General features: G+C 25.4%; 1 protein-coding gene across 1 annotated transcript in view; it reads right to left on the minus strand.

Annotated features, from left to right (window-relative positions):
• LOC107444401 (muscle calcium channel subunit alpha-1) overlaps window positions 1–23,025 on the minus strand; it is a 221,011-nt gene extending 197,986 nt beyond the window's left edge. The window contains exon 1 of the mRNA XM_043039109.3: window positions 22,772–23,025. Within this exon, the coding sequence (XP_042895043.3) occupies window positions 22,772–22,790 (19 nt within the window). The 5' untranslated portion in view covers window positions 22,791–23,025. The remainder of the gene's footprint in view (window positions 1–22,771) is intronic.
• Window positions 23,026–24,208: the final 1,183 nt, after the last annotated feature.

Here is a 24,208-nt window from a genome sequence, read left to right on the forward strand (position 1 = left end):
TTTTATATTTGATAAGAAATCTCTGGCCATTATTTACAAAATGTACATTTTAATTTATTTGATTCATTCAGCATATTAATTTCTACTGATTCATGTTCCAGAAATAATTTGCTTAATCATTTTAATTTAATGAATGGGTTTTTTTAAAGAACAAAATATCTATAAATGTATATTTTAGAATACAATCTAAAATTTGTTTAAATGTAACAATCAGTATTTGCCCCCCAGATTATTTCGTAATAAAATCCAAAACTTTTCAACTGACCACTATAACCTATCGCGAAATGGTAAAAAATTTGCACTATAAACCAAATATTTGATCAAAATTTATTACAATACATTTTTTATACTTTTTAAATAAAAAAGAAGATGATAATTCATATTATTTTTAGGTAATGAATTGATCGAAAGTTTTATTACTGTTTTAAACTTAACCCCACCATTATACCCAAAAAAAAAATTATTTTTCTACCTTTACATTCCAACTTTATTTTAAACAGTTTCATTTTTTTATTTTCATTTACAGAACACTTCCAAATTATTAGGGACACTTACAATTTCTAAAAAATTGTCATTTTTTAAAGTGTAATAACTTTTTCAAAAATGAATCAATTTTCATACAAATTTCAGGATATCATGTTCAGGTAAAAATTATTAATTTAATTTAACTCCATTTTTTGCAAAAATTTGCACATTTGAACAAAGCAATTTTTTTTAAAAAAGAAATGTCAAGTCTGACAAGTTGCTACTTTGCAAAAATATTTCTTGTATAAAATTTTCTATTTACACATTAAAGTGCAAGTCATTAAATTTAAAACGCGCTAAAGTAAATGACTTCACGAATTTTTTTGACGAGATGTGAGATTTTGAAAATTTTTTGTCATTTATAGTGAAAAGTGAGTTGTGGCTGTATTTTTGGTGAAAGAAACCTGGAATAGCTCAGATATTATTGCAAAAGCAAGAGCTTGTATTGAAAGTATGCCGGAAAGAATAAACGCAGTTATACAAGCAAAAGGACATGTTACAAAATATTAAGATTTTTTTTTTATTATATTTGTTTTTGTAAGAGAGTTTTTGAATTTTGTAATAAAGTTAAATTTCTTGAGTCGTTTTTTAAAATTTTATTGCAAATTTACAAATAATGTGCTTGCGTGTAATAATGTTTTAAATAAAAAACTTAATTAATCCGAATAAGAAAGTTGCAAAAAAATAATACTAAATACCAAATAATTTTCGAATTCACAATAATTTCGTTTTCACTATAAATGACAAAAAATTTTCAAAATCTCACATCTCGGTCTCGAAAAATCGTAAAGTCATTTACTTTAGCGCGTTTTAAAGTTAATGACTTGTACTTTAATGTGTAAATAATAATTTTTATGCAAAAAAAATTGTTACAAAGTAGCAACTTGTCAGACTTGACATTTCTTTTTTAAAAAAAATTACTTTGTTCAAATGTGCAAATTTTTGCAAAAAATTGAGATAAATTAAATAAATAATTTTTAGGTGAAAGTAGGAGACCTGTACATGATATCCTGAAATTTCTATTAAAATGGATTCATTTTTGAAAAAGTTATGACGCTTTGAAAAATGACAATTTTTTAGAAACTGTAAGTGTCCCTAATAATTTGGAAGGGTACTGTATATATTTTCCAAACTTCATTGAAACATTAATTTAATTTTTATTAATTTATAGTACAATAGAGCTCTAATTGAACAAAAAGTAAAAAAGTACATTAGAAATAATATTAAAAATGTATATATATTAAAATTACTCTAAATAGTCAAAAAAGTATAAAACGCAATTTATATTTGCTTGTTTACATTCGTTTTCTTGTTTGCCTTTTTATTAGTTTTTTTATTAAGAGAGTAATTTTAATTTGTTTGCTCGATAAATGACTTTTATTTCCTAGTGTTTCAAATTTAGAGTAGAAGAAATTCGTATCAGATTTATCTTAAAACAAATAATAATAACTGAAAACGACGAAAAATGTTTTTTAAACTTCTTGAGACTTCACAAAAAAGCTAAAGTTTCTATCCTTTGTAAATAATAATACTTATAAGCTTTATTTTCAAATAAGGTCCATATGTATTAAATTAACAGTCAATTTAATTTTTTGCAACAGTGAAAAAAATATTAATTACAGTAGCAAAATCTTATTGATAAATTTATGCTACTCTTAACTCAATGACTTATGGGGGGAAATCATTTTTATCATTTGTCTTATATTTCATTAAACATGAAACAACTTTTGACACGCAATTTAAAACCAGAAGTAGTGATAACAGAAAGTTGTTTTTGTCATGAAAATTGCAATGCTTAGCAACCAAACATCCCAATCAAATTTACATACCCAATATTTAAGTTAGCGAGAAAAAAAATAATAAGTAAAATTCAAACCTCGTATAATAATTCTATACTTACAAGTAATTAATGGTTATTCAACGCTGAAAATGACGTATTTAGATCATTATCTATTAACAAATTTAAATCATAATATAAATAAAGCGTAATTTTAATCGAAAATAAAAGAATTTTCAAGAATAAATTGCGAATTTTCACTCTTGTTATATCAGTTGTTATTTATTTTATTTCCATTACTGCAGTTCATATGATGTTTAAAGAAAAACTCTGATAATATTTGATTTAACAGAATATTACTGAAAGATCTTCAGAAATACATAATTCTGTTGATTAAGGCATGTAAAATCTATATCGAAATTTCATTTTAAAAACTGAGAGTAAAATTCTTGGAAAAAAAAAGTTGTAAATAGTACTGTAAAATGTTAATGCAAGAACATCGGACTCAGTTCTTTAAAGTCTGATTATATTTATTCCCTTTAACATCGATACAAAAATCATTAATGTCTGAGTCGTTTCTGATAGATTTAAAAAAACATTTAATATTGCAACATAAGTAAATGTGTTAATGCAATGGGACATTAAATTTTAAAAAAAGCATGCAAATTCTCTTTCTCACTTTTTCTTATTGTTAATTTCCTGTGATTAACAATGTTTTTTTCTTTCTAAAACGGTTTAAACATATATAATCTTAAATCATATTAAGTAAAATATCTTAAAGAATTATTTTATTTAACCTTATCAATTTAGCTAGTGTATTTGTTTGCATTACTGAATGTGTTATTAAACCTTGTATCATTTACATTAAACTAAAATTTTTAATATCTGAGTGAATATTAAGTGGTCAAAATATTTTTTTAAGATTTTAAAATAAATAGACCTATTCAATTTTATAAGTCATATTAATATCCACAATAAAGTATAATTATACAAGACGGTTTTATTTACTCCCATTTTAAGTCATCATTTTCGTTGAAATGTTCTTAAAATATTTAACTTAGAAACACTCTATTAAAATACCTTCAAAACGAATTATCTCTTTTCTAATTATTGTTCTTGCTAGTGTGAATATTTCGTTTTCGCATCATTAAATGTGTGAGACAAGTCTAAGATACGCCATAAAGTTTATAGAGAATAAAATTTGACACCATTCAAAAGGGTTCATTTATGAAAGATGCTTAGAAAAGATCTCATACTTAACTTACTTTAAAGGGCTTCTGAAAGTTTTATGTCCTTATTAAACAAGAACATAAGGCCTTTGTGTCATATTAAGGAAATAGCTCTTTAAGAAAGAATTAATAACTGCGATTTCAACGGTAAGTTTAATGCTAGTTGAAGCCATTAGGTTAGATTTGAATATATTTAACGTAAAATTAACAGGGATGAGGTTTAAACGATCTCAGGCAGAAATTTAAAGCAACTTAATATGGGTATATAAAAAAAACTTTCCTTAAACTTTTACTCTAAATTTAAATAAATATTTAACTATTTTTATCTTTGACGCCATGGATAAAAGTTATCATGCAAAATCTAAGTGCATAGATATTATTTTAATCTCTAAATAAGCAAAAATCTTATTTTTATTGTAAGTTGTTTTTTTAATTAAATTATTTCTTATAGCCTTTTATCATATATTGCATTTTACTAATTCAAACTAATATTCTGCGTCTTCTTTAATTACTTCCGTGAAATCTCAAGCAAATATTTTTAATTAAAAATAACAGATATTTTATAATCTCTTCAACACAACAACTAATTACATATAATGTTAGAGCTATAAAAGTGACTTGTTTTTAATGTTGTCTATTAAAATGTATGCGAATTTTAAAATAATTCCCAAGAAATATAATCATATATTTAAAATCATTAAACCTAAAATAACACAAATATAAACTAAAAGGATCATGGGTTAGAGTCCCTTTGCCATCAGGTTTTCGAGGTTTTCCTCTCCATGTAACGCAAATGCGGATTAGTTTCATCAAAAAAGTCCTCCACGAAGTCGAATTTCTCATTTTACATGATCCAGGAGTTCCCTTGTCTTCCGAATTAGGTTCAAAATTACAAGGTTGCGGAGTTGAACATTAGTAGTCGTAAGCCCAACAAATTGGGTAGACTGTTCAACGACGGTCATAAAATAAAATAAAATATAAACCAAAAGTTTTATTTTTCAAAAATATTACAGAAATCTGAAATCGGCATTCAAATGATATTACTATATATATATATATATATATATATATATATATATATATATATATATATATATATATATATATATATATATATATATATATATATATATATATATATATATATATATATATATATATATATATATATATATATATATATATATATATAATTTCTTTTAAAGTTCCTCAAAATTTATTATTTAGTCCCTTAATTAAAATCAGTTAAATACGATATTTTTATGTTTTTATTTTGTACTAACTTTATTATAAACAAAGGTCATATAATTTTTTTATTGTTACAGCAATTGTTCACAATCTTAAACTGAAATCAGCTAAATAGTATCTTTTACATTTCCATTTTTATTTGGGATAAATTTCGTAATAAACCTAGGTCATGTAAATGTTTATATATGCATTATACGTTATTTAATAAAAGTATTACTGTTCTAAGATATTACTGTTTTTGTTTAGTTATCAAATTTATAATAAAGTGTTCTCAACTAATGCTACATCTGTTAAAAAATTGCAACTATATATTTCAAGTTTATAGTTTTATTTATGTAATTTAAGAAATTTATTATAATATTTCGGAAACCGTAATACCATAAATTTATAAAACCTTATCGATAGTAAAACAATGCTTATAATATAATAATAATTAGGTCATCAACTAATAAGGTAACAGACTAATAAGGTACAAATAAAGATGCATCATTCAGAACATTTTTGAATAATTTAAATATTGTTTAAAGAAAGTCTTTAAAAACACAAGAAAATACTACACACAAAAATGCTAAGCTTCAACCAAAAGTAACACAAATATATAATACCTTATTATACATGAAATTTAAGCTTATTAATGCGCAAACTGTATATTGCATTTACTGTAAGAGAAATAAACGCAAGTGTTGGGGGCTTTTAATACTTAATACCTTTATACAAGCAGTTTATGAAATTCTTTGCAATATTTTAAACTACTGAATACTATATATAACAATATCTTAAGTCTACCAGAGTAAAAATAAATTTTTAAAAAAATTTCGGTTTTTCCGTTTAAGAAAAAGGCAAAAAGCTCTTCAAAAACTCATTACTTCTAGAAGAAGTATAGCTATTTGCGTTTACTAAAATATACTCACGTGTAATGCAGTTTTGCTGTTGTTAAGATATTATACTTTTATACAATAACTTATTAAATTTGTTGTAATATTTTGAGCATCTAAACTTTTCATTTCTGAAGCAAAATAGCGTCTTAAAAATTTTAAAATGAAGTTATCAATTAAATAAAGATGTGTACAAATAAAAATATTAATCTAATTATACTGTAAAAATTTAGGAATCATATTACGGTAAAAAAATATTGGCGCTCAGGTTACCAGTACCTCTTACCACAAAATCCATTTTTACCGAAATATGTCATGAAACAAAAAATTTGAAATACAGTAATTTTTACAGTAATAATTACCGTTAAAAACTGAATCGCTTTAATTAAACACAGATTACTGTATAATATTTTATCATAAAATGAATATTACAACAATTTTTTATATTGCAAGAGATAAGTCTTAAGACATCTAAAAATTAAAAAGCCTAATTATAAAGATGTCGATCAAAATAATTCAGAGTATTTTGTTTGAAACAAAGCACTTCAAAAACACTTTGTAGATTACAAAAAATACACCGTTCAAAAGAAAAGGAACAAAAATCCTTGCAAAAATGTAAGAGGCATTATTTTGTAATAATTTTAACGTTGTTAATGCACAAGGTAGTTGCATGCATTGTAAGAAAAATGCACTGATTTGAATGAAGCATTTTTGTTACTGCATCAGAATTAGACACATCAGAGAAACTATAGAACGGGTCAATGCCCCAGTCTACTGCCTAAAGATTCCCTCAAATCAATATTTAGTCTGGAATTCACAGGGAGGGATCATCATTTCAGTCAAAGCCAAGTCGGAAATTAAATTTATCAAACACACAAATCGGAAAATGTAAGTTGAAACTTATAATAGCAAGAATTTCAAAATTAGATTCCTTTTGATTTTCTGGTCGCTGGACATAAAGATATTTCTTTTTCACGCTTCTTTGGTATTTTCAAGATTAAAAAAAATTCTGTAGAAAAGAAAAGGAAGATTTCTCTTGAAAGTAAAATATCATTTCCGTTTGATGTCAAAAAAGTTTCCCTACGCGTGTGTGTCTTATACTTTTGAGATATTCGTATTTTTCTTTCGAGAATACATTGATACTTTGGGATTCGAATAAAAGTGAATATGAAATACAGAAGTACTCAAGCGTAATGCAAATAAAAGATTTCATTTTTTATAGCTGTTATAAAAATGGGGTGGTATTTTAAAAAGCGAATAAAACTGCATAAATATAAGTATTGTACCTAATTTAAACTACGTACGTAAAATAAATATCTGGCGACACTCCAGAATTTTACTTCATAATTGCATCTGAATATTTTTTTTAAATATCAATACATTTTTATATTTGATATTTGCAACTGATAACAGAAATTTGGCAAAATATGATTCTAATCCTTAAAAATATCCTGTTATGAAAAACAAATGTGTCTAAGTGATAAAAAAAAATGTTGTGATATTTTTTTTTGGAAAAATATGCTATGAATGCCATGCACTGCAACTAACATGCACTGCAACATGCACTGCAAAACATGCACTGCAACTAATCACCAATAAGTTAAAAAAATCAGGGAACCAATACTCATTAGGAAATGCTCTCTGATATTCAGGGGTAAGAAAGTCATTTCTCAGCAAATTTTTCATGAAAAAGTCTGCTGTTCAGCGAAATTTTGAAAATTTTAAACGTAACAGCAGGAAGTTTAACTGAATTTCTTGTTGTAACCAGATATTTCCAGGTAAATACTATACTATAGACTAAATACTATGCTAAATATTATACTAAATATTATGTTACATACTAAATACTGTGCTACATACTAAATCATAAATACTATACTATACCAGTGTTCTCCCTAAGCGTTTTTAGAAAGGCGACCCACCCTGTCTGCCCTTTGATGCCTATAAATGTACCATTTTTCTAAAAATAACCCGCCATCTCATAGTGCATTTTTAAGGCAAATTAATTAACTATTGAAATAATAACTAAATTATATATGTTTAAAGGTTTAATTCTGATTACTATTGCTAATATTTACTTTGTTGGGATTATTCTCAACTGGTAAAATTTTTATAAATTTCTCTTTTTTTTCTACTCTCAAGGGGTATATTAATGAATTTTTTAAGTGATTTTAAATTTTAGAATTATTTTTTAAATAAATACCGTTTTTTAAAAAAAAATCACATTTGACTGTTTATTTTCCAATAATTATCAGTTTAAATTATAGAAAAAACTTTTAAGCTGTTTTAACAAAACATATTTTTTTAGTTTAATCTTTTTTGAAAAAAAAATGTATGCACAGATATTGTCTCTTAGCATGTGCCTTTAGTTATTAACTTATAAACTAGAAACTTTTTCTCTTATTTAGGTAATGAAATAAAATTTTCTTTTGAAATATACACATAACTTGAAAACTTGTTAACTTGAAAATTGTTGAGGATCAAATTCAGCTATTACATGATATTACACATTTTGGTACTTTTTACGGTGCTCAGTGAGTGCTTTTTCTGTGAAAAAGCACCCTGCACTTTTTTATTCATAGGGAGAACTCTGCTATAGTATGCCATACTATACTATACTATACTATACTATACTATACTATACTATACTATACTATACTATACTATACTATACTATACTATACTATACTATATTATACTATACTGATGCACGGTAAATACAATGAACTAGTATAACTTCAAATATTGAGCTTTTTCTATTTTTGTTGTTTAGCAAATAATAATATTATCATTAAACAAATCCTTTTTTTGTTTCTGTTCTGGAAATTAGTAGATAATATTTCGGTGTATGTACGGCACAATCTAGGAATAACAGAGGAAGCAAATTATCAAGTGGTTTTAAAAAGTTTGAATTAGTCTGAAAACAATAACTTGTTATAGTGGATTCTCAAATTTCATACTATTGCACAAATTTTGTTGCTTTCCTATAAGAGTGCATATAACATTTAAAACTGCCTTAATGTGACTGTCGGTGCAATAGCATAAAACTAACTAAGAATTCTAAAAGAATTTTAAGAAAATGATATGCAGGCAGGTTTTATGGCTTAGAAAGATTATAGCAGAAGTGCATTAAGTCACAGGATTTTAGTTCTGAAAAATAATCAAAATTGAAAAAATTCTGATAGAAGGTAATATTAATATATAGATAAAAGAACAGTTATAAATAAATACTTTAGAGATAACTTATGATATTTTAGAATCGTTTATCAGTAAATTATAAATATATGCTTCATTTCATATTTTGTAAATGTTTTAATATTTCATACCAGTAAATGTCAAGTTATAAGTATAATTAAACATTAAGATTTCATTCCTTATTATTTTATTAAATATAATTCAATAATTTACAACGGGATTAATAGTAAATATGAAGTGTAATAAAACTAAGTAAAGAAATTTTCTATTTTTATAATTTACATTAAAAATGAACTGTGACTTTTGAAGCAACTCTGTGACTTTTAAAGCAACAACTGCATTTTTAATTTATTATTTTTAGCAACATTATTTTTTTAAAAAAAGATTAAATTGCGGACCGTTAATATAATTTTCTTACATCTAAACTGTATTGCTCAATAATATTTTGTTTGATACCTTTAAATGTATGACATGGATTAAGATTACTTATGCGACTAAATTGTAATTTTATGTATTTTTTAACATTATGTATTTAATGTGCATAATATTTATTGAACATAAAATATTTCACTCTAATAAAAATGAATGAAATATTAGAAAAGCACATGCTTTTATTTAAATGAATTTCGATTTATAATAATATTCATATCGGTAGACAAATCGATAATTCATTTTAATTTCAATGTAATAAGAAAACTAATAACAGTATTGAAATATGACGTTTCACAGATTTTAGTACTAGAATTAGTTGAGAAATCTTTATTTAAATAAGCTTATGCACAGACATATTAAATTAAAAGTAGGTAATGTTATTTTTCGCTTTACAGTATTTTCATTAAAATGAAACTTGTGAATATCAAATTACAGTATTTGTGCGAGTTTCTTTTTGCATTTCAAATTTTGACTAGAATTATATTACATATTTACTTCATGTTTCAAACTTTAATTTTTAAATATTTCGTTTAGAATCAATTTGATAAAAACTAGGATTACATAAAGGTATTTAACATTGCATTTAAGTAATTTCAATTCATATCTTGGAGAATTTTTAACTGCGCGTTGTAACAAAATGCTATTCTATTTAGAAAAGTGTAATTTAGATATTATTTGGAAGAAAATTTTTGATATTTTATTTGTATACATTTCAATAAAAATTTAATATAACAATTTTATATAAAATATCAATTTAACAAAAAGAATTTGAATAAATTTTACATTTCATACTTATGTAATAATGTATGTAAATAAATGCTGAATTAATATTCATACAGAGATGTAAATGAAACCAATCATATTCATTTTTAACTTTCATGAAGACATTCCAAACTTAATTAAATAGTCTCTCTTATTAGAAAAGATAAAAATATTTAAATTGATTCTTTTTCTGCATTAATCTTAAATTAAGTTATATTTTTTTTCAGAAAGAACTGGACATTTTTCAAAATTTAACTTCTGCGATACTAAAATAAGCCGTTTTTTCTTAAGAATTTAGAAAACGAACATTTTTTGAGCATTTTTTGGTAATAACTACCTCTAATATAATTAGTCCTCACGAATAAATGAAATTCGTGAAATTGAATTAATCCCATACCCGAATACCACATTTAATATATTAAGCTAGATTATTAAATTTTTTTGAATCGAAATCATTTTTACAGCATATCTCCGAGAAATTTTGATTCAAATTAAGTTATTAACTGAAAATATTTCTAAAGTTTTCAGGTGGATAATAACAATTCCCAAACTTTTTCTAAGGCTAAGGAAATAATTCCAGTTAAGACCGTATTGGCATGGAAACTGCCTTCTGATAAAAACTGTCTTTGAAAAATTTAATTTACTCGCTCTGTTATTTTTTAGTTCGTAAAGTTCTTGTAGCTTCGACTCACTTAATAGCAAATCTTAATTCTTTTTATCAACCAAGTTCCTTGCTTAGTATTATTCCGTTAAATGCATTAGCAGAGAATTGATGTCATTCATTGTGGGTGAAAAACTCTAAGAATCTCGTTAAGTGAGAGCACTTCAATTGGATTTTGGATAGTCGTTAAGTTAAAAAATACACTAATGATTTGGTCGAAGGAAAATTAGGATGTAACACGGAAATTACATAAAATTTATATTTAAGTAGAAGAATTGTTTCCTTTGAAAATGCTGAAGTTGAAACTACGTTTCAGCCAAAATAATTTCGAGTTTTTATGATACCATTATTCAAATTCGTTGGCAACAATGAATACATTTTTTAAAAAAATTTTTAATAGCATTACCAATTTTTTGAAATAATTACATTTGTATGCGTTTATTGAAACATTTACATGAGTATGTAAATTTATAAAAGATTTTTTATAAGACTGTCACATAAATATTTCAAAAAGAATTTAAAATGTACATTCCTGTTAACAAATGTATTTTGATAAATGCTAAAATAAAATCTCATTTAATGAATTTTATATTTGTCAGTCACGATATTAATTTATGAATGGTACACGTGTGGTAAAGGCGTATTTTTATTTTTATTATGAATCCTTTATTACCCTCTATCATAATAATCCTTTTATTATAAATCCTTTAATATAAATCCTTTATTATGAATCCTTCATTATGAATTCTTTATTATGAATTATTTATTGTGAATCCCTTATTATGAATTCTTTATTATGAATCCTTTATTATGAATCTAATATATCAACTACCTTTTTTTTATTTATCAAAGATTTTCCTAATTCAATTATTTTAAATAACAAATATTCCCAATTATTTAAATTTAAAACTGAATTTTTTTAACACATGAGTTGGAGCTTTAACTTATTGCAATAATAATATTCAATGTATTTCACCAAACTTTGTAAAGAAATAAGAATATAAGTATAAAATACTATTTAAAATTAAGGTTTAAGAGTTTTAAAAACATTTTTAGGATATTTTTAACAAGTTCTAAAATGCTTTTTATAATGTTAATTGCTTTGAATAATAATCTTGCTATCCTTACTTATAAACCTAATAATTTACTTTTGAAAAGAATTTTAAAAAGTGCATTTTTTTAAACCGTAATCAATAATAGATTTCTATTATGATCTAAAAATTGTATCATTTTAGATGTCTGTTTCATATATATGCATCATGTTTTAAGCAAATAGATATTGTTTGTATTCAAAATCATTTTCTAAATAGGCCATTTTTAAATTTAATCCCAAAATAATTTTTTTATAATATTTACACTATGACGAATCAACTACCATGGATCCAAATCGAAATATAATATTACACTATGTCTAACCTTCAAAGAAGATCTTTTAAATTTAATAATTAAATATTGCATCAAAATTAAAATAATTAAATTTAAATTTAATTTTCAAAAAATTTTATAAACTAAATTATCTTATTATATATATTACCAAATGTATATATCGAATTAATATCAATTTTTTAAAAAACTATTTCACATTTAAATTCGAATTCATTTTATGTGTATGCCTGATGAATATAAGACAAGAAAAATATATATTAGTGTATATTCATTCTATTTGTCAGGCGAACATTCGTTATGATAGTATAACACGCAAACATAGTAATTAGTTTTTACATATCATATTAAAATGTTATGACACATACATAAAATAAGCACTACATTAAATCCGATGTTAAAAAAATTCATAATTTGATAACTAGAATTAAGTTAACTAAATTCGACAAAATCTTACCAGTCTACCATAAATTTTCAAACTCTTTCTTCTATTTATTGAAAGAAAGAAAACAAATCCCAAAAACAACACTTTTCAATTCTGAACTGTTTTTCTCTAAGAACTTTAACTGAAGAAAGAATACTCATCACAATGAGTAAAAACAGACGTACAGAGAAAAAGACTTCCAAACAAATCCTAAATCCCTCGGTGATGAAATGGCTCGGAAAAGATGTAGTATCTCCGTAACTGCCACGCTGACCAGACCATGGCTTTGGGAGAGGGTGGAAAAAGCCAAGTGCTTGGAACGAATCCAAAACCTTCTTAGTGCTGCTTCAGAGCTTACATCTTAAATCCTTACTTGTTCGGGCTTTGGAAACATTTCAAGCTTATTAAAACCACTGCATTCTATAAACCAGATTTATATGCGATATGTTCTCGTTGGAAGCTCTTAAAGAAAACTTTCCGTGTTCAGGAAATGAGTGCTTAGACGATGACATAATGATTAATTAGTGAATAAATTTTAGCAGTGCTTAAAGAATAGTTAATATTTTAGATTAAATAACATAACGTTAAGAAATTGCTTTGCTAAAATCTACTAAAAACATTTATTAGCAAAAAGCAATGTATTCGGGGGAAAAAAGTTCGCTCATTTAAACTCATTAATGCCTACATTCTGAAAAAAATTTTGATTCGAAACTGAAACACTTAATCTATGAAATTAACCATAATATGGTGCAAATTTGCTACAACCTTAATACTGCGCAAAATTGAACCATGTTTCATTTCAGCTGCACTGTGAAAAATTCTTGGTCAAGTTAAGGTTTAAAGTACCGGCATTTTGGGTGCATCTTCCGTACTTTCTATTTTACCACAAAATCACTTTTTATCATAAATATTACAGCAATGTATATTTAATTAGAGTAATTCAGGGGTTTTACGCTAATTATAGCTTTCAAAAATTACGTGAATAAGAGCTTTTGTTCCGTAACATGCTCTGGTAAAAATGGATTTCACGGTGCAAACTTACTACAGCCGTAATACTGTGTTAAAATTGAACCATATTTCCTTTCAACTGCACTGTACATTTTACCGTAAAATCTATTTTTACCGTAAAATAATATACGGTAATTTTTACAGTACTAATTACTGTTAAATCACTTAATCACTCTAAGTAAATACATATTACTGTAAAAATTACGGTATATTATTTTAACGGGGTATACTTTTTAACGGGATTTCTTATAGTGTTGAACTATATTATCGTGTAATCAAAATTAATAAGTTCAATAGAACCTTAGCACTATATTAGGTTTGCAACAAGCTTGCAGAATAATGAGGTTGAAAATGTGACAAAATTGTCAGATGTATTATTTCCTTTTAGGTAAGATTCTAAAAGACTTCACAAAAAAAAGACATATTTTACCTGTAATCATTGTAGCTTAGTCCAAATTTGATAATGATTTATTCAAAGTGATACTTTCATATAAAGTTAAAGTAAGAAAAATTAACACTTTATTAAAATTAAGGTCAACTGGTGTGATATTATAATTCAACGGTGAATAAATATTTCGAAGAAAGGCAATGAAAAGTGTTAGACAATTATAAACGTCTTATTATAGAAACCTTACATTTCAGTATATTTTTCTATGTGAGTATGGGAAACCATTTTATACATAATTCAAAAAACATTTTTAATAATTCAAAAACCCTGAAAATAATTTTTATACATTCAAAAATGAAGCTTATGTTGAATTTAAAAGTTCGTTTTAAAACATTTTTAACTTAAACTACAGTTGAAATATTCCATATGTATATTATTTAATTAATTACTTAGAATCTACTTTAGTTTATTTAATTATTTAATAAATGTGGTATTATGATGCAATTTTAACTTAATCATAATTCAGTTAAACGCTTTATGAATATTGCAGTAATTTTTGAGATACTATGTGCGTATGTGCGCGTATGTTTTTAATAATATTTATAAAAAGAAAATAATAAAAAACTTTTAAAATTTTTTAAAGATTTGAAAGTCTTAAAATTATTTTTGTACTTTCAAAAAATTAAGCTTGTGCTTTAATAAGTGATATTAAAATTTAAAATTCTTTTTAGAACATTTTAAATTTAAACCATAGTTGAAATATTCTAAATGAATATTTTTTAATAATTTTACTTGGAATATGCTAGAGTTTTTCAATTATTTAATAAACGTTATGCAATGATGCAATTTGAATTTAACATGGAGCAGCTTAACTCTTTATGAAGATTTCAGTAAATTTTTGATATACTATGGCTCAAAGTTAGATTGAATTTTCCGAGAGTTTAAACTCTGTTTTATTTTAAAAACATTGCATATCAATATATTGTTCTATTTGACTATGTTAAATTCTTTTAAAGAATATTTTAAAGCAATATGAATATTTAAAAACCATTAAAATAAATCTTTATTTTAAAAAGTCTACTTATGCTTCGAACAATTATACAAAATTTAAACACTCTTATTGAAAAATTCTTCATTTAAACTATAGTTGAATCATTCCAGGTTTATTTTTTGAATTAATTTACTTGGCATATAGTCTTGGTATATAGTTGAGTTCGTTTGTTTAATTATTTAAAAAAACGCTAAGCTAAGATGGAGATTAAAATTAAACATGATTCATTTTAAAACCTAAAAAAGATTGAGTAAATATTTAGGATATGTTTTAACTTTAAACCAATTTTTCTAAGGAGTTTAATCTTTGTCTCATTTTAAAATCATTGTATTTCAATGTATATGTTTATGTATAATGCTTTTCAAAAAAAAATTAAAAAAATAACATCAAAAATTGAAAAAAAACTCACAAAAATCATTTCACGTTTAAAAAAATAAAATTCTTTTTAAAATGAATACTTTTTATTTTAAATATTAGACTGATATTTCAATAATTTTTCTAAAATTTTGCTATAATTTCAAAAACTTCAGTCTAAGCACTAAGTATTAGACTTTTATTTCGTTTAATTAGTATAATTATTTTTGAAACTTGAAATTGGGATAAAGCTGAACCTTATACATGGTTACATTTAACACTTTTTTTTTAAAATCACGTTCCTGATTATAAGGAAAATCTGTGTTGGCATTTCATAATGGAAAATTTGAGACAGTTGGTATAGATAAATAAATTTAAGTACACGGTGATAACAGGATTATAATTATATTGAATTTTTTTTTTTTTTGCTGATCTCCAGGTCGAAAATAAAAACAATATTATTCAAGTGACATTTCAACTGATATCATAAATTTTGCATAATGTGAATAAGAGCAGAACTTGAGAGTTAATTCCCTTACGGCCTGCCTAAATCAAAAGCCGAATTAAAAGTAATATCTAATTAACGTTTTCGAAATACAGGAGAGATCCATTATGGGCTCCTTATTGAAAAAAAGACACTGATAAAGGTAAAGTCAATTCACCCAACCTCACGATATCTTATGTTAATATTTAAATAATTATGGTAAAGTTTTAAAGCAAAAAATTTCATCAGATATGAAAATAAACCTAATAACGTATATGCTAATGCTTAATGTGGTTGAAGATAGAAAGATTAAAAATAGATTCTGATATCCAGTTGCCGTGACATTTAATAATAATTAGCTATACACTTGCATTGAAATAAAAAGTTAGCCATTACATTTATTTAGAATAGAAGTATTTGCATTCGCTCTTTATAAAATTAAATTAAAATTAATTAAATGATTTATTTATTTAAAAGGAAATAAAAAATGATTAAATTTAGGAAGAAAAAAAAGGAAATTTAAAAGCCAGGGAATATGTAATGTCTATAATGGCATCACAATGATTTTATGACTTTAAACTTAAAGTATATGGGAGTTTAAACTCTAAATCATTTTTAAAAAATTTTCAATGTATTTTTATATTTTTTAGTGGGAAATAGTATTAAAGAATGTTTAAAAAACATTTTTTTAAATTTAAAATATACAGTTAAATTTATTGAATTAAATTGAAAAACATTATTCTTTTTTATTTTAAAAACTTTTATCGGATATATTTGAATAAACTATGTGAAATTTGAAAATTCATTTGTAAAAATCTCTTAATTCAAACAGCTTCACTGCAAAATGTGCTTTATTCTAATTTTCCCTCAATTTAACAGACGTCTTTCACAATTAAATTTACAATTTATTTAATTATATTTAAAAACATTATTTTTTTTTAAAACCTTTAAGCCTATATTCCAATAAATTATATGAAATTTAATAATTTATTTTTTAAAACCTCTAAATTTAAAAAACCCAATGACAAGATGTGTTTTATTCTAATTTATTCCCAACACAACAGCTGTCCTTCATCCAAAGCTTTAAGAATATTCTAAGCACTCTCAAATTAACGTGATATCTACTCATCCATTAAGATACAAGGTATCCAGTTCTCTCATTACTTATGAAGGATACCTCTCTCCGTGTGCCAGTGTATCCATCGACATGAATTAACGCGATGGTATTTTGTCAATGATATCCAGAAATTGATGAATTTACCTATCTCTGGCGACAAGTAACTCTCTAATTGACCCCAGAGAACAACGAATGGAATTGAACAATGATCTCCATCACTCTATTACGAGCAACATCTAAGCACTTGAGTTACATGTTCCTAAGAGTTGCTTGATTGCATAATTTACTTGTGTGAAACATTGTACTTGAATACATTTGACTACATGCTATTTCCTGAACTAGCGCAACATCAAAATGTGTGTTTTTGAAACCCAAACTGAAAATAATTATTAAAAACAATCCTTAAGCTGTTTCGTAAAACGTTTTAATCATTTTAATTACCAACATATATAGTTAGTTCTGATTAGACTGAATTTTGCTTTTGTGCCGATAAGTGTTCTGTTCTGCAAGGAATAAATCCTTGCTGATCAAAGTTGGAATGATTTATATGATTTAGTACGAAAGGTTTTATTAAGATGTTCAGTGTAAAAAATCATCTGTAGAAATTACTGTATAATATTTTACGCCAAAAATGGAATTTGCGCATGATGCAACCACAGTGCCGGTGCCTAATACCGTAATTTGATTCCTAATTAATTGGTAAATTTGATTCCATAATGCAACCTGAACCACTTTCATCTTAATATCTTCTTAATATATTATCTATATTTAATTATCTCATGTATGCATAGATACTTATACTGAAATATCTTCGTATTTTCCTAAAAAAAAGAAAATAATTTATCACAGCACAGTAAAAATAAGTAGCCGTGTCCATTTTATCCAACTCTTTGATCATTTGCCATTGCAAAAAGAATGCACTCAATCAATATTATTTTTTAGAATAAAATGTATCAAAATGCTTTAAAATGCAAAATACAAAGAAAGCAAAATCATACTTTTCTTAGATTTTGTAGACAGATTTTTAGATTTTCATTAGGGTTTATGGATTTATGAAAGTTAGAAATTTCCAAAATACCTGTTTTAAAAACTCAATCTTAGCATTAAATGAAAAATTGATCATGACTTTACTTTTTATTTCATTCTTTTACTGAAACATTCGTTTTCGTTTATTTAAAAACTGAAAGATACTTATGTTTGTACTTAAAATTTGCTTCTCATATTGTTATGCAATTGCAGTTTGTAGCTAAATGTAGCCTAAAATAGCCAATTAAATTAAAATTTCATAAAAAAAATTTCACTTGCTGATTTTCTTCAAATAATTCGCAGTATTTTTAAGGGAAGAAAAAATTTAAAAATTATTATTATTATTGTTGTTGTTATTATTATTAAATAGCAGATTTAGTATCCTTGTGTTAGAATAAACAAATTAAGAGTTATAATAAACACATTGCAGCAATGTAATGATTTGTGCAACAATTCTTTGTAACTATGTCAGTTTTATCACATATTAATATAAATATAAGAAATACGTTTTAAAAATATTCATTGCATCTTATATTGAATGAATAAATTCTTTGCTTAGCTAACGGCTCTTTGCACGTGAAGAATTATATGTCTAGACGTGTATTTTTATTAACATATTTAATCAAATGTAACTTTTTAAGAGATGCATGGAATATAAAATAATTGATACACTTTATGGCTTTGTTTTATGCCCCTTTACTTACTCAAATATCTTTAACCTATTCAGAAAAATGTATTGGCAATTTTGCAAACATGATTTATCCTGAATCTCTTTTGAAAATGACTTATTTAATAATCAATACAACAGGGAAATAAATTTCCTAGTTACTTATCATAATTTAATAATATATTCTTTTCTTATTAAAGTAAAATTTATTTATTGAAACCCATATTCTTTAAAATATTTTTTGCTGCTAAACTAATAGTTTCTTCTCCAAAAAATTCTTCTATGTCACTGAGAATCATTTAATTAAAATCATTTTACTGCAAATTTTATTTTATATCTTTTGAACTTTTAAAAGTCAAATGCTTCAAAGTTGACACATTATGTCATTTCTGTTTATATCTGCGCCATGCTCTCGATGTTGATCCTACTTTCCGTGTGATTCCCTTTACACTTAATAAAAATACTTTAAGGAATTATACCAGTATAATTCTTCAAAGCATTTCTTTAATCTTATCAAATTTTAGATTACTGAGAAGAGAAACAATACATTTATTAGACTCCATGCTCAAGCACAACCTTGCATTTAAAATATGGTTAAATAAGCATCAAAATGGCTTCTTTTTTTTCAAAAATGTTGCCCCCAATAATGCCAGATGGACGTTTTGAGCTTTGAAAATGCCTACTGGTCAGATAGTAAGGTAAGTAGGTACCTTATTTTCATCACACTAGAGCTGAGCTGTACAATGGGCTATTGGCGACGGCCTGGGAAACATCCCTGAGGATGATCCGAAGACATGCCATCGCAATTTTGATCCTCTGCAGAGGGGATGGCTCCCCTGCTCTGGGAGACTGAAGACCTGCGTGAAATCGAGCTCTTTACGGTAGAACAGTTTAATGAGGACCGATACCGCGCATCCTCAGTCCCTACGCAGGCTTATCAAAGTGTCATCCTCCCGCTTACTGACCACAACCAGTGATGCTTGACTTCGGCGTTCTACTGGGAATCGTGTCTTTACGTTCAGTCCACTAGGGGACCCTACAGGTCAGAAATCTTTGTAATTTGTGACAGTGAAATGATCTCTTTATCATGAAATATGCCTTTTATTGAGCTATGTTATTTGAGACAGAACATTGTTTTCATATTTCATTCTTCCGAAGTTTTCAGACCGACAAAGATCTTATAATTTAGGTTTAGCTTATCATGAACTGACAAGGGTTAAATAGGGGAGCTGGAGGGAGGTATTATCTATAACATATGGCATAATATTGCAGTTCGAATGGTATTAGCCAGGCCTGAATTTTTGTTCACCACTACTTTAACGAAAAAACAATTTTCTAAAATGATAACAAATGTAGTTTAAAGAACATTTTAGAGGCCCAAACCATAGAAAAGTAGGAACTGAAAGAATTTTAAAATAGCACAAAATTTTATAATCTGGAGCAAATTTGGGAAACCCGTTAAACTAACTTCACTGTTCCAGCATCTGTGTCCCTATCAGTAACTTGATAAAAACTCTAATTTTGCCCGTTTTGATAGTGCAACATTTACTTATTCATTAAGAATATTTGGGTGTAACTACATGAATAGTTTCTTTTTATCTTTTCTCCCAAATTCAAGAAATTTTTAGTTGAGAAAAAAAAACATGATGTCAAAAACATGCAGAGGTATTAACAAATCTGATGACATAGGCTTCAATCTTTTTGCGATATCTTTGCGCATTTGTTATCAATTTTTCCTTTTAAAGACTGAAACTCTTTCTCTCTATTTTTATATATGTCTAACTAAACTCTAGTCTTGTTTGTCTGGTAAACTCTGAGAAAATTATGGTAGTAAGAAGAACAATATTTTACAAGACTGAACTCAGTCGCCCTACCTTAGTATTCAGACGCCAATGGCGAGGCTGGTAAATGGAAATTTAGCACCCTGATCTAGTATATAATATCAAATTAATAAGAAAAGTTAAGATTTATAAAAATAAATTAATATAATTGTCGGCAACGTTTAAAGTTCATTCAATCATATGAAATGGTATGATCTTATGGTAATGAAGTCCAAAAAATATTATTTTTGAACTGATGATATAGAAATGAATTCATGTCCTTCAGTCTATAATTCAACGAAGTCTAAAATTCCGTTGAATTTTTTATAATCCAACTGAGGTTGAATAAATGTTCGAAAGCTGGTCTGAATTTCTTATACTGATGGCTTCTTATGCCTCTAATTTAGGATCGTACGAACAATACGCATAAAACATTAGCAGGGTGAACGAAAGGCAGTATACAAAATGCTATAACTTTTGCTGTAATTTAAAACAGACTTGAAATTAAATTTTTCACAAAACTACATTTCTTACATAGTGTTACATAGTTATATTTCTTACATAGATACCATACATTATTTTATTATTAAGTTTTTTTTACATCGTGAGCAACCCTTTTAAGCATTCAAATATTGATAATTCATATTTAGTTATCCAAATATATATATATATATATATATAAAGCAATATTTATTACAATTGGTTTATTTTATTAAAGTTGGGCTTCGTTAACCCAAAAAGGCTATTTTTTTTCTTTTTTTTTTAACTAAAAAAATATTTATAAATAATTTCATCATTTAACATCAGATGCGCGAGTCTCCAATTATATTATTTTATAATAAACTTAATTCATAACTTTTCGAAATTTTTAACTCATATATAACAAAACTTTATGAGATTTGAATCCACTATCTATGTATCTGTATATGAAATATTTTGAACAATACTTAGCTTTACAAATTCGTATAATTAAAGCTATTTTTTCCCGCACAATTTTGATAATTCCTTTTTTTAATATTTGAATTATAATAAACTGCTCTTAATAGTCACCTCTTAAATATTTTAATATATTAGGAGCATTTAAAGAACAAAACAATACAATCTTATCTTTATAATATAAGTTTTTAAAGCAGTATTTTTCTGGAATCATAAAAAACTGATCTAAAAAGATAAAATTTCATTTCATCAAATGAAATCTGCTATTTAACTTTAAAAAAGGCATATTTAAAATTTTGCAAAGAATAACGGTCGAGAAAAGTAGTAATATGTAATATTAATGCAATCTTAACATACCTATCTATTTATATTACTGCATATCAGCTACATTAATTTATTTCTTTAACATGCAAACTATAATTGCATAAATGCATTCATCAAAAAACAAATATATATATATATATATATATATATATATATATATATATATATATATATATATATATATATATATATATATATATATATATATATATATATATATATATATATATATATATATATATATATATATATATATATATATATATATATATATATATATATATATATTTCCCTTAATGATTAAGAACTATAAAGATGCGTCTATGAGGAAATAAGTGCAATCTATATTCCATATACTTATTCATATGGCAGCATTTTCATCTGCAATAACTACTTATTTAAAAGAGCAAACGATAATATATTAAATACATAGAAAAAATAAGGATAAGAATAATATTAAATCTCATATCATAGTATGAAATCATTTAATTAAAAAAGATGTGTCAAAAATGTTTCGTCCTAATGGAAGAAAGCAGCATTCTAAAAACTATTTAATAATGAAATAAAGTACTTAAATGGATAACAAATATACATTCATGTATCCCTCAGATCAGTTTATTTTACCGCATGATAATAGCTATGTGTTTTCCTTTTTTCTTTTCAAACAAACAATCAGAGAATGAATGCGTGGAACAAAATGTTTAAAAGGGAAAAAAAGAAAATAGTGCAATCGAAATTTTATATACTAATTTATATCGCTGCAAAATCATCTGCAATAACTATTTATTTAAGCAAACGATAATACATAGAAAAAAACTTAATATTTAATCTCATATCATTACATGAAATCATTTATGTGAGAAAGATATTTAAAAAATGTTTCGTCCTAATGCAACAAGATTCTGAAAACTTAATAATGAAGTAAAATACTCAAATGGCTGATAAATATGCATTCATTAATTTCCCAGATCAGTTTATATTACGGCATAACATTAATAAGTCTTTTCTTTTCAAACAAACGATCAGAGTATGAATGCGTGGAACAAAAAAAACAGAGGAGAATAAGATAATATTTAGCCACTCACCATCCGCTGCTACGGCCATCCTCAATTAGAAAGCGGGATAAAAGAAAAGCTCAGTAAATTTCTAGTAAATATCCAAAGAAAAAAAATAAATTTGAAAAATAAAACGGGAAAAAAAGCACACGATGGTTAACTCAGTGCTTGAGGAATCCAAATCCAGCCATCTCTTGCAGTAAATCCGCAGGAGAGCGATTCTCTCCCATCGGCTATCTATCCGGATTTTTGGCGGAATAACTGGAGTGACCGATTGATCGCCTGTCATGCACCCAGAAAGGAGCAAGCGATAATCCACTTTCAGCGACCTCTGGTGGAAAATTTGTAAAGAACAGGAAAGAAAACAATACAGGGAATCATCAACATAATTATTTCCTCTAGGTTTAAAATAACAGTTGTTAAGTTAAGAATAAGTCTTACGTTAATCATTTCCATTTAAATACAACTAACTAAATGATCGATTTCTTCTTACTTAAATGCATCAATTTTGATTTTAGAGAAGAGTTTCTTTTATTAAAATTTGCATGACGCATGAAAAATTCAGAACTTTTCTTTTTTAAATAAGAATTTTTTATTGATTGCATGACAATATTTCATAAATGTATTTAACAAAGGATTTCATTTAGATTTTTTCTAAAAAGTATTTCAGCAAAGGAATTTTAAAAACTATAACTTCCGATAAATGGAACAAAAAATAAAAAAGTCACGAAAAGAATATCGGATTCTTATGATGAAATTTGTTTAATTTTTAATTTTTTTATAAAGCTTATTTCTATTGACTTTTTATTAGATTATGGACGTAATGCTGAGAAAATATTACGTAACTATGTTCTATGTTATGTAAAAATGGCTTAAAACTTTTTGAAATTTTAGGATATTCAAATTGGACTTTTTATATTGGTTGCCAAATACAATTAACTGCAAAATTAAGAAAAAACAAATTTAAATTTTTCTCGCGCATGCACAGAATAAAAGACTACTTTAATTACTCATTTCTTGCACAGTTTTAAATAAACTTTTCTCAAATTTTGAAGCAATAATTTTAAAATTAATGCTCCAATTTTTTTTTTAATTTTATTGAATATTTTTAAAGTTAAAAAAACGTAAAAAGGCAAAAATACGTAAGACAAAAAAATTAGTTTTTTATAAAAATGTTCATCATATCATCCAGAAATATGTCAGCAAAGTTCACAAAATTTTGTTCAATTATCACATAAAATGACTAAAATATTTGTTACAAGTTAAAAATTTACTGCTGCATTTTTTGGCATAAGGTGTTTAAAAACACTATTTTGAATTTTAAATTTAGTGTAGGCCTCTCAAACCTCTAACAGCATTAAACTTCATTGATAAATACAATAAATCGCATATACTAAACAGTTCTAAATTTATAAAATTATTCTCTAAGTATTTTTTGAGAAAGATCAAAAAATGCATTAGTATAGA

Source organism: Parasteatoda tepidariorum, chromosome 1 (assembly GCF_982258835.1).
Source record: "Parasteatoda tepidariorum strain Cologne lab strain chromosome 1, Ptep-v5.0, whole genome shotgun sequence".
NCBI lineage: Eukaryota > Metazoa > Arthropoda > Arachnida > Araneae > Theridiidae > Parasteatoda > Parasteatoda tepidariorum.